Genomic DNA, 13351 nt, shown 5'->3' with positions numbered 1-13351 from the left:
CCCTGGAAGATTTTCCGGTAAATACTCAGCAAGAGAGTCTGTCGTTCAGACGGAAGATCGGTGGACGTGACCCCCCCAAAAAAATTCAATTCGTCAATTATATGCGCAGCACTCACTTTGAAGATTGCATTCTGAAAAATGAGAATTATTTAAAAAAGCTTGCTATCTGCAGTTTACAACAGACATGAGCCGAGGCAAAGTGGACTCTTTGTATACATTGTTTAGATAACGGAGCAAACATTTTTCTTTTCAGTGACACCGGCCATTTTTTCTTGCTTCATAAATCTCGCAAGGCTGTACATGTTTCATGGCGTATTGAATATTATAGTGAAAAAGTTGTAACTGAAGGAAGACACTCGAGACAAAAATAAACAGCTGTGGCTTAACTACTGTCGAACGTGGTTAGAAAGCGAAAACTTTGTTGTATCCGGCAATTAGACGCGGCTTGGTGTCTGTAACGCTGAGTGCGGTCTGGACAAGTACCAGGACCGGAGCTCATCGAAGGGTCTGCGTTTTCATTCCCATCTATGTCGCCGCCGTCTGTGGCGAGAGCAAGCTCGGTAGGCACATTTTCAACGCTGCGATTGGCGGCATTCTAAGTCACGTCATTTACAAAGCTTTATACCGCTCATGCTGTCATCCGCTCAACCTATTCACTCAACCTATCCAAGAATTCAATTAATTAGTATCGGTTGAAAACGAACGATAAAAAGAGAACGATGAGGAAGCGCCTTTTAGTAGTGCGCAGAACAAAAATTTGTGCGCCAGTGTAGAGGAAACATTGAGTAAACAAGAAAAGCCTACACACTGACCGCAATCTTCTTTGTACTTTATCTTTCAGAGGGATAAGAAAAAGAAGAAAGTGAAGTGTTCTGATGTCACTTGAGACGCTAGTCTCTACTCGAAAGAAAAGCTGCTGAGATCAACTGCGGGCGTAAGCACACTGCCCGCGCAGGTTCTACAAACCGCATTAAATTAACACGAGGCAAGGTTTTCACATGAAATACAAATAAGCTGTATGGAATACTATAGTAAATTCTTGAGAATTACGCGGGTGCATTGAATTGTCAAGTGTCAGGCTAATTTAGGAGTGCACAGGTAAGGACTCATCATCGCATAAACATGAGTACGCTTAAGTGTGCATCAATCTCTCTAACAGCTAGCTGGAACGCATGATGACAGAATAATGAGTTACTTTCATGGTGAAATATGGAGAATCGTAAGAATTTGGACCAAACAAAAGCGCATAAAACAAATGCCAACTTTTAGGTTTTGATGCTGGCTTCTGCAGTGCTCGAAACTGTGCACTTACACTTGGGGGCATGCATTGCATAACTCTCTGGTACACTTCTTAAGGCCAGAGCTTCCTTTATTCAACGATATTTCACGGTAAAACTGCCCCTCTTCTTGCTTCTACGTGGTCGATGACTGTGAGCAACCGAGCCACTTTCCACGCACACGTGGTGTGAGTGAACAAAGGGCCGATAAAGCACTCTATAACAAAGGGCCAGCGATAGCCAGGTATAGGCTCCGGTAACTCAGCCCGATAACCATAAATTTCCGCTCATTAATAATGCATACGGCAGGACCGTTACGGCCGGCCGTTAAGAAGCGTAGGTGCTTTAGGTGCACCGGCACGGCTATGGAGCGAGTGAACCTTTGCCGCAAATTTGGCGCTTAAGATGACGCCGTCCATGGGAACGGTAATGGCGCTGACCAAGAAGCATCGTTAGTGCTGTTTACGCAGAACTCTTAAACTCTGGACGGTGCAGGCTAATAGCAAAGGCTGCAGTCATGTGTTCCTACTGCCCACAGAGCGTATGCTGTGCTTTGTGCGATCCAATGTAGATGCATTAAATGAGAATGACAGCAATGAATCTTGCAGTTAGGTCGATGCTGAAACTGCTTAGTCTGGAGTGCTACATGTCGTGGTCTGTCTCCAGCTTAGTTCTGTGCAAAACCTGCATTGCCTTTAAAACACATTTCTGGAAACTGCCCGCAATCATTCCTCAACTCTTCGTGTCTTTAAAGAGCTGGAGGTAAATGACAAAACAGCGTCTAAGAAAAGCAGGAAGAACATCTGCAGCAAGTGCAGGACTGAACAGAACAACTTCGAGGGCCTTCGCTGCCAACAAGACACCCCCTTTCGGCATGAGGCTTAATTACTGCAGAAGAAAAGAAAGCTGCATTTCTTTTATTATCTAGAATGAAGCTCGAAAAGCTCACCATAATCTCTGTGCGACCAAAACAATTCACGACCAATATTTACCCCACAAGTTTGTCAATGTTAGGCAGCGGCAGAATGAAGAGACTTGTCGTAGTCAGTAATATGAACAAGAAAAAACACTGGTGTAAGTGCTATCGTCCCTACTAAATCTCGATCCTCATAAGGCCATTTATTTTTGCACAAGAATAAAACGATGCCTTCGTCTGCAGCTGTATTTCTCAAGAGTAAAAAAAAAACATACTTCACTGGTGACTAGGTAGTCTTCACTGCATCGCTACATGGTGAAATGACATGCCACGAATTTTCGCGTAGTCGTGTTAAAGCACTTCAAATATTACTTTCAGCGCGGATACGAAACCCCCAGCCGCCTTGAGCTAATTATCAGATGAATTACTCGAAGGTAGATAGCGGTTACTGAGACCCTGTTTTTTTTCACTACAGATTGAAGACAGAAGCAATTGAAAGTATCGAAAGCTTATTTGTCGCCTTAAACAGGGTTGCGCTCGTAAAATAACATGAGGTGATTTAATATTAGGGCATCAGTTTATCGCGTTATGGTAGGCAAAATGGGAGGTTATAAGTCGGGTGATAGCTATTTTTTTAACAATGATTTAATAAATTTGGTTAAAAGTTGCTTATTTTTTTCGGCAGTTGTATTCCTCAGAGGAAAAGTAAGTCCATTCTAAATAGGGTTAATAAGCACATACTATGTGCATCTTACACTGCGGATGTTATAGAGGTCGTGGTGCCACGCAGGAGTCGGGAAACACATTGATTGTTTTGGCGTGGAGGAAGCTACGAGCCGAAATGATGAAAAGTGCCCGCCGAGGTTAACATATCTACCTATATCCTGAATCTATGAAATCGGAAGAGGACAATATTTTAAGACAAGTGTGCAATACTGTACAAAACGCCAAACAACTAACCTTTTGCAGACTGCACTCTGGGGAGGGGAGTTCGAGGGCGAACAAATGCCTTTCATAATTCTTTCTACATTTGCGTTTTTTCTTCTAAGTAAGTAAAAATACCGGGCTTCTTGGTAATCACAGCATTTATTTTGCCTGTGCGGCCTTTTTCGTGGGTTTGGTTTTGTGCAGTCGTACAAAGTATTCTCCTGTAATTTACAGAACCTCTTCTAATTTGGTACGTTAGGCCAAACATTGGGTGTTAAATGAGTGTTATATCATGCACAGTTTTAAGGACTCATACAGAACGACATCAGCCCAACAAAACTATGTTGTGTGTGGCGAACAGATATTTCCTCAGAGAGCATGTTGGATCTCCAACTCCATTGGCACGCCTTAAGTCTCTCTACGGTGCACTGTCGGCAAAAACATAAAAAGCTCTTTCACTTGCATTGCTCGTCGATGGACAGAGTTGTGGTAGTCATGATTACGAAAATGATAGAATGGTGAAATACATGTAGAATTAGTTTAGTCATCGTAGGTCTGGGTAATTTGAAAAACCAATTAAATATTCAGCAGGTGCTCACAACTTACAAGGATAGAGAAGAGGCGCAATATTTTGTTTGTGTTGGCCGCTCGCCTCTGCCCCGTCTTTTCAGTAAATGCTTACAGTCTACCTGCTTTACGGCTTTCTGCTTTGTGGCGCTAAAAGAAGTATGCATTATTTTTTTCTCTCTGTAGAAAATAGTTTTGAAGTTGGGAGGTTTACACGCTAACATTTCATTGCATCAACTAGTGTAAAGGGCTCTAAAATTAAGGAAATGGTTTTGAGCTACAATTTTGCTTGCAAAGAACTCGGTACTTTTTATCACCCAAGGATATTCCTTTCGTAATAAATCTTGCGCACATCTTCATGTATTTAATCACTTCGAACGCATCAAAGTGTTGAATTTTCACCCATTTGTGCCTGAATCCTTTCGTTTTCTTTTGAAATTGGCGAGTATCACCCAAGACAAGAATTCCCCTCCATTCACCAGCACTCAGCCTATGGGACTGTAGGTGGCGCCTCGTGTTGAGGAAACACAGACAGCAGCGAATCTGCAAAATTATTTCAACACGTGTGACCGGCCGTAAGCATATTTATGTGGTTTTCTGGACGGTGATTTTCGTGATGTGTTGTGCTATATACATTGTCTATTTTGCGTTTGTTTCTTGGGGCGCATTTTAATGTTACGCCCTTATCCTATTGATTTCTTTCCTGTGCTTTGCGCCCCTTAACCGTCGTTGCTACAAATCAAGATTAAAGAAAAGGTTGAACTCAGGTTTCATTGTTCTGTGAAAATTTATAAGTTTCTTTTTCCCGACCCGTTTATTTCCAGAATATTTGCCTATATTTTATGCTCCATTCAGCCAATCACACACCGAGTTCCGAACTGCACACAAATAAAAAAAATAGTGAAAGCATAAATGTACATATCAATCGTAACAATTTACCGACCCCCAGAACAGCAGTGTATCAAACAGCATATGCAGAGAAATTATGAACTTTTATTTATTTTGTCTCCTTTTGGGTTACAGTGTGGTGGCCTCAGAGCAATCTCTTTCGCCTTCTTGAACTCCTGTGTGAGTCGATGCAAAGTGTACGAGCTGGATCTAACATCACGTATTTTTACTGTATTATTGTTAGCGCATACAGCGTCCATACTGGTGATTTTTGATTATCGAATAATTGAAATAAAATTTATTTTTAAACTCAGCACAATATGTAGGGGAAAACCCAAGTAGAATATCTCTCAATACCCGGAGCTCTGTATCCAAAACTAATTTCTTTCTTCTGTCGCGCTTTCTGAAGAGCAAAATGCTGCATTTTATCAGCGTAATTAAAGGCAGATGACGCGCAAAAATTTCAGAAATTATATGTCCTTCAGAAATAGCTGCCAGCTTTAGTTCCCTCCGATAAAGGGCACCTTTAACGTTTTATTAAGGCAAGCAGTAAACCTTTTGAAACCAGCTTCAGAATTTCAAAGTTGATAACACCATTGATTTTTTATTTTATTTTTTATTTATGTGCATACTGCAGACCATGGTTAGGTCCAAGCAGGAAGGGCAGGTGCACAAAAAGCAAAAGTAAAGCAACAAAAATACAATACAGCAAAGATAATGTAGTAAAACAACAATACAGCAATGCAAGACAAAGCAGAAAAAATACATAATACGCAATATCAAAGATGGCTGAGGAACGCGTCTGTTTTTCAGGGTTGATTTGGTACAGTTAATGAGTTCCAGTCAGATATGGTGCGTGGGAAAAAGGAAAACTTGAATGAGTTAGTCCGGGCAAAATATGGTTTTAAAAGAGCTTTGTGATAGTGTCGTGTATTCCGTGTTGGCATTGGGGAAAGATAAGCAGAAGGGTCAAGTCTGAGTTTATTATTAAGAAGTAATGAAAGAAAATCTAAACGAAAATTTCGTCTTCTTACCTGTAGTTCTTCAATACCGTTAGCACGCATCAAGTCTGAGGGGGAGTCAGTGGGTAGATATTTTGAATATATGAATCTAATTGCTTTCCTTTGAACGTTCTCGAGCTTTCTTATGTTAGACTTAGTATACGGGTCCCAAATTATGCAAGCATATTCAAGCTTGGGTCTAATTAGAGTATTGTAACCTAAGAGCTTAACGTTAGCGGGGGCGTTTCGAAGTTTATGCCTTATATAACAAAGCTTACGGAATGCGAGTGAACAGATGTTATCTATGTGAGAGTTCCAGGAAAGGTTATTAGTAAGTGTTACACCCAAGTACTTTACGGACGCTACTTGTTGCAATGGTGATGATTCTAATTTATATGCATATTGTAGAGCGTTTATCTTGTTAGTTATGCGAAGAGAAACACTTTTATCTGCGTTCAGTGTCATGTCCCAGCGCTTGCACCACTGTACAATATTAGTAAGCGTATTTTGTAGGTCATTCTGATCGTTTTCATTGCTAACATCGCGAAATAAAACACAGTCATCAGCATATAATCGAATATGTACGCCAGTACAAACTTCACCGATGATGTCGTTAATGTATATTAGGTTAAGCAACCTAGAAACCTTTGTGCGGGGAAAATATTAACGCAATTCATCAAGTATCGTCACGAGTAAGAAAGCGATGGCTAAACGACGAGCTTCCAGCATCTTAGAGTCTGCCACTTTCTTTGCAATAAGCGGAGAATCCCGAATACTCGTAGTAATCGAAGTGCAAATGTGCAGGTAGGTCACAGGCAAGTGCTTCCTTAGCCTCGCAGTGACGCGAAAATAAGCTTTGCCCTTCTTGCTCGGATCGCACGGTTGGCTGCGGCCCATGGACAAGTTCTAGGTTGAAAAACGATCCAGTCTTGGCACGCAAGGCAAGTTGAATCTGATTGCCACCACAAGCCCTGGATGGATAGCATGCTCACAAAGGGGCACTCTCCATCATGTCAGATGCCTTGATAAGGAAGGTAGGGCGCTGCTCTGCCCAGTGACTTTGTCCCACCAGGAAAACAAACGAAAGGAAAGAGGAGAAATGGGCTGTATTATAGGGAAACTGCGACCAATGAATTTATGACGGGAGGCCTGGAAATAAAGTTCAAGAGAATGTGACCAAGAAAGATAAAAGAAATTGGAGAAATTAAATTGATTACTTGCAACCTACTTTAAGCTAGCTTCATTGTAACTGGGACTGCGTAAATTGCCATGCTTCTTTATGAAAGCGCAAAAGCAGGCTGTATCACTGAAAGTTAAATAGCAGCTTGTTGCCCTAGAACCTAGCGCCCTTGCTATCTGCATAAGGAATCCCATCACTTTTGAAATTAAATTGATTACTTGCAACCTACTTTAAGCTAGCTTCGGTGTAACTGGGACTGCGTAAATTGCCATGCTAAGAAAACGCAGAAGCACGCTGTATCACTGAAAGTGAAGTAGTGGTTTGTTGCCCTAGAACCTAGCACCTTTGCTATCTGCATTAGGAATCCCATCACTTTTACACGTAACAGAGGCCACCTTTTTCGAGCTAACTGATTTGTGCTAGTTTATATTTCGTGCTACTGAGTGCATAGCACTAATAAAAATACAAAACAAAAACCAGATCTCTTCACTATGGGTGCTTTCACATCTGAAACAGACTGGGCGCGTTTGGTTAATGTTTATGACGGCCTCCTGCTAATCAGACAAAGGACGCAGGAGTCAATCCCAGGTGTGGCATCTTCAATTTTATGGATCCAAATGCAAAATGGCAGTGAGCTGCGCAATACCAGCGCATGTTGAAGGCTGACAGGTGATCGAAGTTAGTTCCAAGCGGAGCCCTCGACTACGGTCTCTTTTATAACTCATGCGATGCTTTCTGGCAATAAACCTAACAGAGAACACAACCCACTACACAACTACGTCTCAGGCAGAAGAGAGTCCTTTAAATAAAATGTTTACATCAACGTGCAAGCGGTGTTAGTGTGCGCGGTCCATCAATGCAGCAGTGTGGAATCGATAACGGGCAGATTTTCTCGGATGAAATTGAGTCAATGAAAAAAACCTTTCACTATAAACGCTAGATAAATTATGAATACTTTTTACATATTGCGAAATGAGGGCTACGAGAACACAGAAAATATATTAGCACAACAAGGTAATAAGTGCAGATTACACTTGCTGGAAAGGCAGCGAATATGCGGTAAAGAACAGCTGCACAGGGGCAGCCCAAATATTTGAAATAATATGGTTGCATTGCCCAGGCGCAACCAATCCTCACAGCGCTAACATGAAAGCAATGCTTCACCTTTAAATGCAATATTTTGACACCGTGGATATGTCGCCATGAAAAACAGTTTGGACGACCATTGACCGCGGATTAATGGTTAGTGTCCAGGCATCCAAATTACACCTACATGCAATAGTTCAATTTTCTAATCTCTTTCGTTGAGTGTTACGCAACGAAAGAATTTAGTCTTACCGACCAATACTGAACAATCAGTCCGCTTTTTTCTTGCTGAAAAACATGATCTTGGCTACCTAAGCAGCAAAAATACACCAGTATTGCGCAAATCTTGTTCTAGGATATAATTAGATAAGTGCACCGACGGATGATTATGCGCTTTAGGCAATATTTTATGCGCAACATTTTCTGCATCTATTTGTGTGTAGTTAATCTGTAAAAGGGTTTTAGCATCATCTGGATATTCCCAAACATTTAAGAACTCTTTACTGAGCAGGCAAATGCAGGAAACTTAGCGATCGTTGTTAGATACTGATTAAGGAAATCATGGTAACTATCATTCAGGTAGTATTTATGTTCCGCAAGCTCCGAAACTTTCGTCATCATAACCACCACCATCCTTGGCCTGATTACGTATACTGCAGGGCAATGACTTCTCCTATGTCTCTGTAATTAAACCTGTCCTTTGCCAGCTGCGGCCACCGATCCCAGCAAACTTCTTAATCTTATACGCCAACCTAGCTTTCTGCCGCCCCCTGCTCAGGTTGCAGTGTCTTAGAATCCACTTCTTTACCCTTAAGGACCAGCGGTTATTTTTCGTTCGCATTACAAGCCCTCCCCAACCCCATTTCATCTCTTGGTTTCGACTACGATATGATTAGCCGACGTTTGTTCTGTTTGTTCTCCCCCCCCCCCCCCCCCCGCTTCCTGTCTCTTAACGTCACATCTATCATTTTGTTTCCATAGCTCGTCGAGTTGTTCTTAACTTACGCTGTACCCTTTTCGTTAGCCTCCACGTTTCCCCGTCCTAGGTGAGTACCGGTAAGATGCAGTTCTTGTATACTTTTCCCTTGAGGGACACTGGTGAACTGTCATTCATAATGTGAGAGAACGTGCCATATGCGCTCCATGCATTCTTAATCTTTTTAATTCCCCCTCATTATACAGATAAGCTTCCACTACCTGCCCTAAGTACACGCATTCCCCTACCACTTGCAGCATCTTGCCACCAATTGTCAACTGCTCTTTCCTTGCTAGACTGTTGAGCACTACTTTGGTTTTGTGCATGTTAATTCCTAGACCCACCATACTGCTCTGCTGTCTAACTCATTGATCATGCTTTGAAATTCATCTCCTGAGTGACTTAGCAAGGCAATGTCACCAGCGAATCTCAGATTACCTAGGTATTATGCATTAACTCATATCCCGAACAGTTCCAAATTCAAGCCTCGGAATACCTGCTTTAATCAAGCGGTAAATAGAATTGGCGAGATCGTGTCTCCCAGCGGCACCGACGAGCGAGCAGCATCTCAAGCCACATCTTCATTGTGATCTTGCAGATACAGAGCTGCCTTGACTGTTCGGGCACATGCGCATCGCTGGTGATCAAGAACGACGCCTATCACCCTGGAAGCTGCCTTCCTACGCCGCTAAGACCAACACCCAGCGCTGACATCGACGGAAGGCTACAAATACAGCGAGACTGGACTGGCCGATCGCATTGGCAGCAGCGGCACCGACGAGCGAGCAGCATCTCAAGCCACATCTTCATTGTGATCTTGCAGGTTAGTGGAAGTCAGGTCCACATATCAATGTTTTAAGTATCATTTCAATCGCTGCTGCTGCTGCCAAGGTGTGACGTTTTGTGACAATGCCCCCACATTTGCAGTGCTCTGTGTGTTCTGTAGATTGCACCTCGTCAGATGGCACTATTGACTGCAGTGAGTGTGGTCACAGATACCACACTGGGAAATGCGCTGGAATTACCGATGCTACGCTCAAAACAAAGGGAGATGAATACCGTAAAGCCTGGCGCTGCATCTTTTGTAGGCGCTCGAAAGCACGCACGCCGGCTACGCACGATGCAAAACTCGCCAGTGATGATAGCGCGGATCTGAGGATCTGGATGATGGCAATTAGTGATAAGCTTGACCAGCTGCTGCCTCTTAAAGAAACGATTGACGGTATCGAAGACTCATTGCAGCTGTTAAGCGACCAGTACGATGATTTGCTTTCACGCACAGAGCGGAACGAGCGCGAGGTGAAAGAACTAAGGAAGAGGGTGGAAAAGGTCGAAACACAGAATGATGATGTCACTCAACTGAAAGATGACATTGATGACCTTGAATGGAGGAGCCGCCGCCTCAACCTAGAATTTCATGGCATCCAAGAAACTGATAAAGAAAACCTTTTGGATAAGATAAATGCACTGACTGCCCAAATTAAACTTCCTGCACTCTCAGAGAATGATGTAGTGGCAGTTCACCGTCTGCCAGCAAAAAAAGATAAGATCCCAGGCATAATTTTTCGTTTCGCAAGGCAAGCTGACAGGGACGCGTGGTGGCAAAACAGAAAGAAACGGCAAGAAGCAGACGGAAATATCTTCGTGCTAGAAAACCTAACGAAAAGAACCCGTGCACTGTTGTTCGAGGCCAAGAACTGGGCAAAAGTTAAGAAATACAAATACGTGTGGCATAGCAATGGCCGAGTTCTGGTACGAAAGGCTGATGGACTGAATGCCGAATTGGTAGCGAACGTTGGCGACCTAGAGAAGCTTGCCTAAAGGCGGATGACCCATGAATATGGCGTCCTACGTTTTGCCGCACGACTTCCAGAAACACATAGGGAAACCGTTTTTGCAGTCATTTAAATGCTTTCATCTGAACATAAGATCAATCAAATATAAAAAATTAGGTCTGGATTTACTTCTTGATGAGCTAAATGAGTCACTAGATTGTGTATTGCTAACTGAGACATGGTCAACGGACAGCACCGACGTTTATAAACTTGCTGGGTATAAATCTTGTTACTTAAATCGCTCCTCTGGAAGGGGTGGCGGAATTTGCATTTTGATAAACAAAATGGACGAATATGAACTGCTTGAAAATTTTTCCATCGTTACAGATGATTATGAAATTGTATCTGTTCTTGTTCACAACAATTTGTTGGTAGTTTGTTACCGTCCTCCACATGGAAAGATGGCGCCTTTCTTTGACTACTTAGAAACGCTGTTCTCCTTTGTTGACATTAATCGTTATAGTATTATATTTGGTGGTGATATTAACATAAATATCACGAATGCTTCTTTGCAAACTAACTTTTCTGTTTTGTTGAACACGCATGGTATTAGGAACACTATTGATATGCCGACGAGAGTGACAGAAAGTTCATCCTCAATAATTGATGTGTTCCTTACTAATTTTGACGCATGTAGAATCAAAGCGGGTGTACTTACGTCAGATCTCAGTGATCACTTGCCTATATTTTTGTGCGCGAAAAGTCAGTTCAGCAAAAATAAAGCACGACATGCATATTTCGTTCAACATATGACACATTGCAACCTTTCCAAGTTTTATAGCAAAGTTTCACGCACTTCGTGGGATCAAGTTTTTGGTAGCGAAGATACGAACATTGCTTATGACACATTCATGAAAATGCTGAAACCAATCTATGAGGAGAGTTTTCCTTTAGTAGCAAGGAAGAACGGTAGAAAAATCCGAAAACCATGGGTTAACGCAGAACTTTCCGCGAGGATTAGAAAAAAGAATAACTTGTACCACCAATTTGTAAAAAGCAAAGACAAAAAAATACTACTAGAATTTAAAGCTTTCCGTAATCATCTAGATAAAGATATAAAAAAAGCCAGACGTGAATATTTAGACAATGTATTTATGCCTGCAGCAGGACAAATGGATGCAGTTTGGCGTAGACTGAACTCGATGCTAAATTACAAGATAGGAACTGAAAAAGTGTGTAAGATAAAAAGACATGATGCTGAGTTAACAGGAGAAACCCTCGCTAACGCATTCAACCAACATTTTGTTCAAGGTAACACCGCCATTTGCTCCAATGACCTAGCAAACTTTCCGCGTAATGATAACTCGGTGTTTCTGACTCCAGTAAGTGAAACAGAAATTGCAAGCATAATTCTGAATTTAAGAAATAGCAGTGCCAAAGACGTAGATGGAATTCAGGTAAAACCAATCAAACACGTTGCACATTTTCTTGCTCCATGCTTAATGCATGTACTTAATTTATGCTTTCAGCAGGCCATATTTCCGCCCAAAATGCAGGTCGCTCGAGTAAGCGTGCTATATAAGAAAGGTGACAAAAATGATATGGGAAATTGTCGGCGCATATCAATTCTCCCGGTCTTTTCCAAAGTCTTTGAAAAAGCTATTTTAAACCGATTGACAGCATTTCAAGAAAAACACAAATTGCTAGCTAGTAGCCAGTTCGGTTTCCGCAAAGGATTTAGCACTGAACTTGCCCTCTTGACGCAGAAAGAACACATTTTAAGCGGTTTGGAGAAAGGTAAGCTAGTCTTGGGCCTTTACGTTGACTTCTCGAAAGCATTCGACACTATCAGCCACGCAATACTTATTAGGAAGTTAGAACGTTATGGCATTCGCGGAAAGGCCGGTGTTCTTATGGAATCCTACCTTAAACATCGTACCCAAATTGTAGCCATTGGTGATTCTTTATCAGATGCACTTCATGTTTCCCAGGGTGTGCCGCAAGGCAGCATCCTGGGCCCCTTTTTGTTCAATTTGTACGTGAACGATGTTTACGGTATCGCTCCATCCGCTACTTTTGTGAATTATGCGGATGATACAAGCGTGTTTTTCACAGGAGAATCAAGTGATCAGCTAATAGCTGCAGCAAATGTAGCGCTTGCTAAGCTTGATGAATGGACCCAAAAAAATAGCTTGAAGATTAATGCTGATAAAACTAAAGCAGTTTTGTATCATACTAGGAACAAAAACATAGACACACAAAACACAATTACACTACGGTCAACTCCTGTAGAGATTGTGTCTAGTTTTAAAACTCTGGGTGTCATTTTTCAAAACACAATGTCATGGGATGCCCACATAGATTATATTACAAAAAAACTATCACAAATAGTAGGCATTGTTTCGCGAAATCGCCATGTATTCCCTCGCCACATTCTGATGCTGATTTATAATGGTCTTTTCTCCCCTAGACTTAATTATTGTCACTTGGTGTGGGCATCGACTACTAAATCTAATATAGATAGAGTGCTCATTCTCCAAAAAAAGTTTTTAAGAGCTGTCGAAAACGTACCAATGCACTACCACACACATGAATTATTTAAAAAATACAATGTAATTCCAGTTACAAAATCCTATGACTACCGGCTTTGCAAGTTGTTCAAACAAGAAACTGAATGTAACAATTGTACTACTAAGAACATAGCTCAGCTAGAAAAGAATGTAGATTCATACCAGACGCGTCATTTTGAACCATGGAA

General features: G+C 41.8%; 1 protein-coding gene across 1 annotated transcript in view; it reads left to right on the top strand.

Annotated features, from left to right (window-relative positions):
* Positions 1-10639, top strand: part of LOC144095431 (uncharacterized) — a 28046-nt gene extending 17407 nt beyond the window's left edge. Inside the window, exons 3-4 of the mRNA XM_077629172.1 lie at positions 9417-9641; positions 9746-10639. Of these exons, the coding sequence (XP_077485298.1) occupies positions 9417-9641; positions 9746-10639 (1119 nt within the window). The remainder of the gene's footprint in view (positions 1-9416; positions 9642-9745) is intronic.
* Positions 10640-13351: the final 2712 nt, after the last annotated feature.

The sequence above is a fragment of the Amblyomma americanum genome, chromosome 6, assembly GCF_052857255.1.
Source record: "Amblyomma americanum isolate KBUSLIRL-KWMA chromosome 6, ASM5285725v1, whole genome shotgun sequence".
NCBI lineage: Eukaryota > Metazoa > Arthropoda > Arachnida > Ixodida > Ixodidae > Amblyomma > Amblyomma americanum.
Note: the sequence above shows the minus strand (reverse complement) of the source record. Positions and strands in the feature narration are given on the sequence as shown.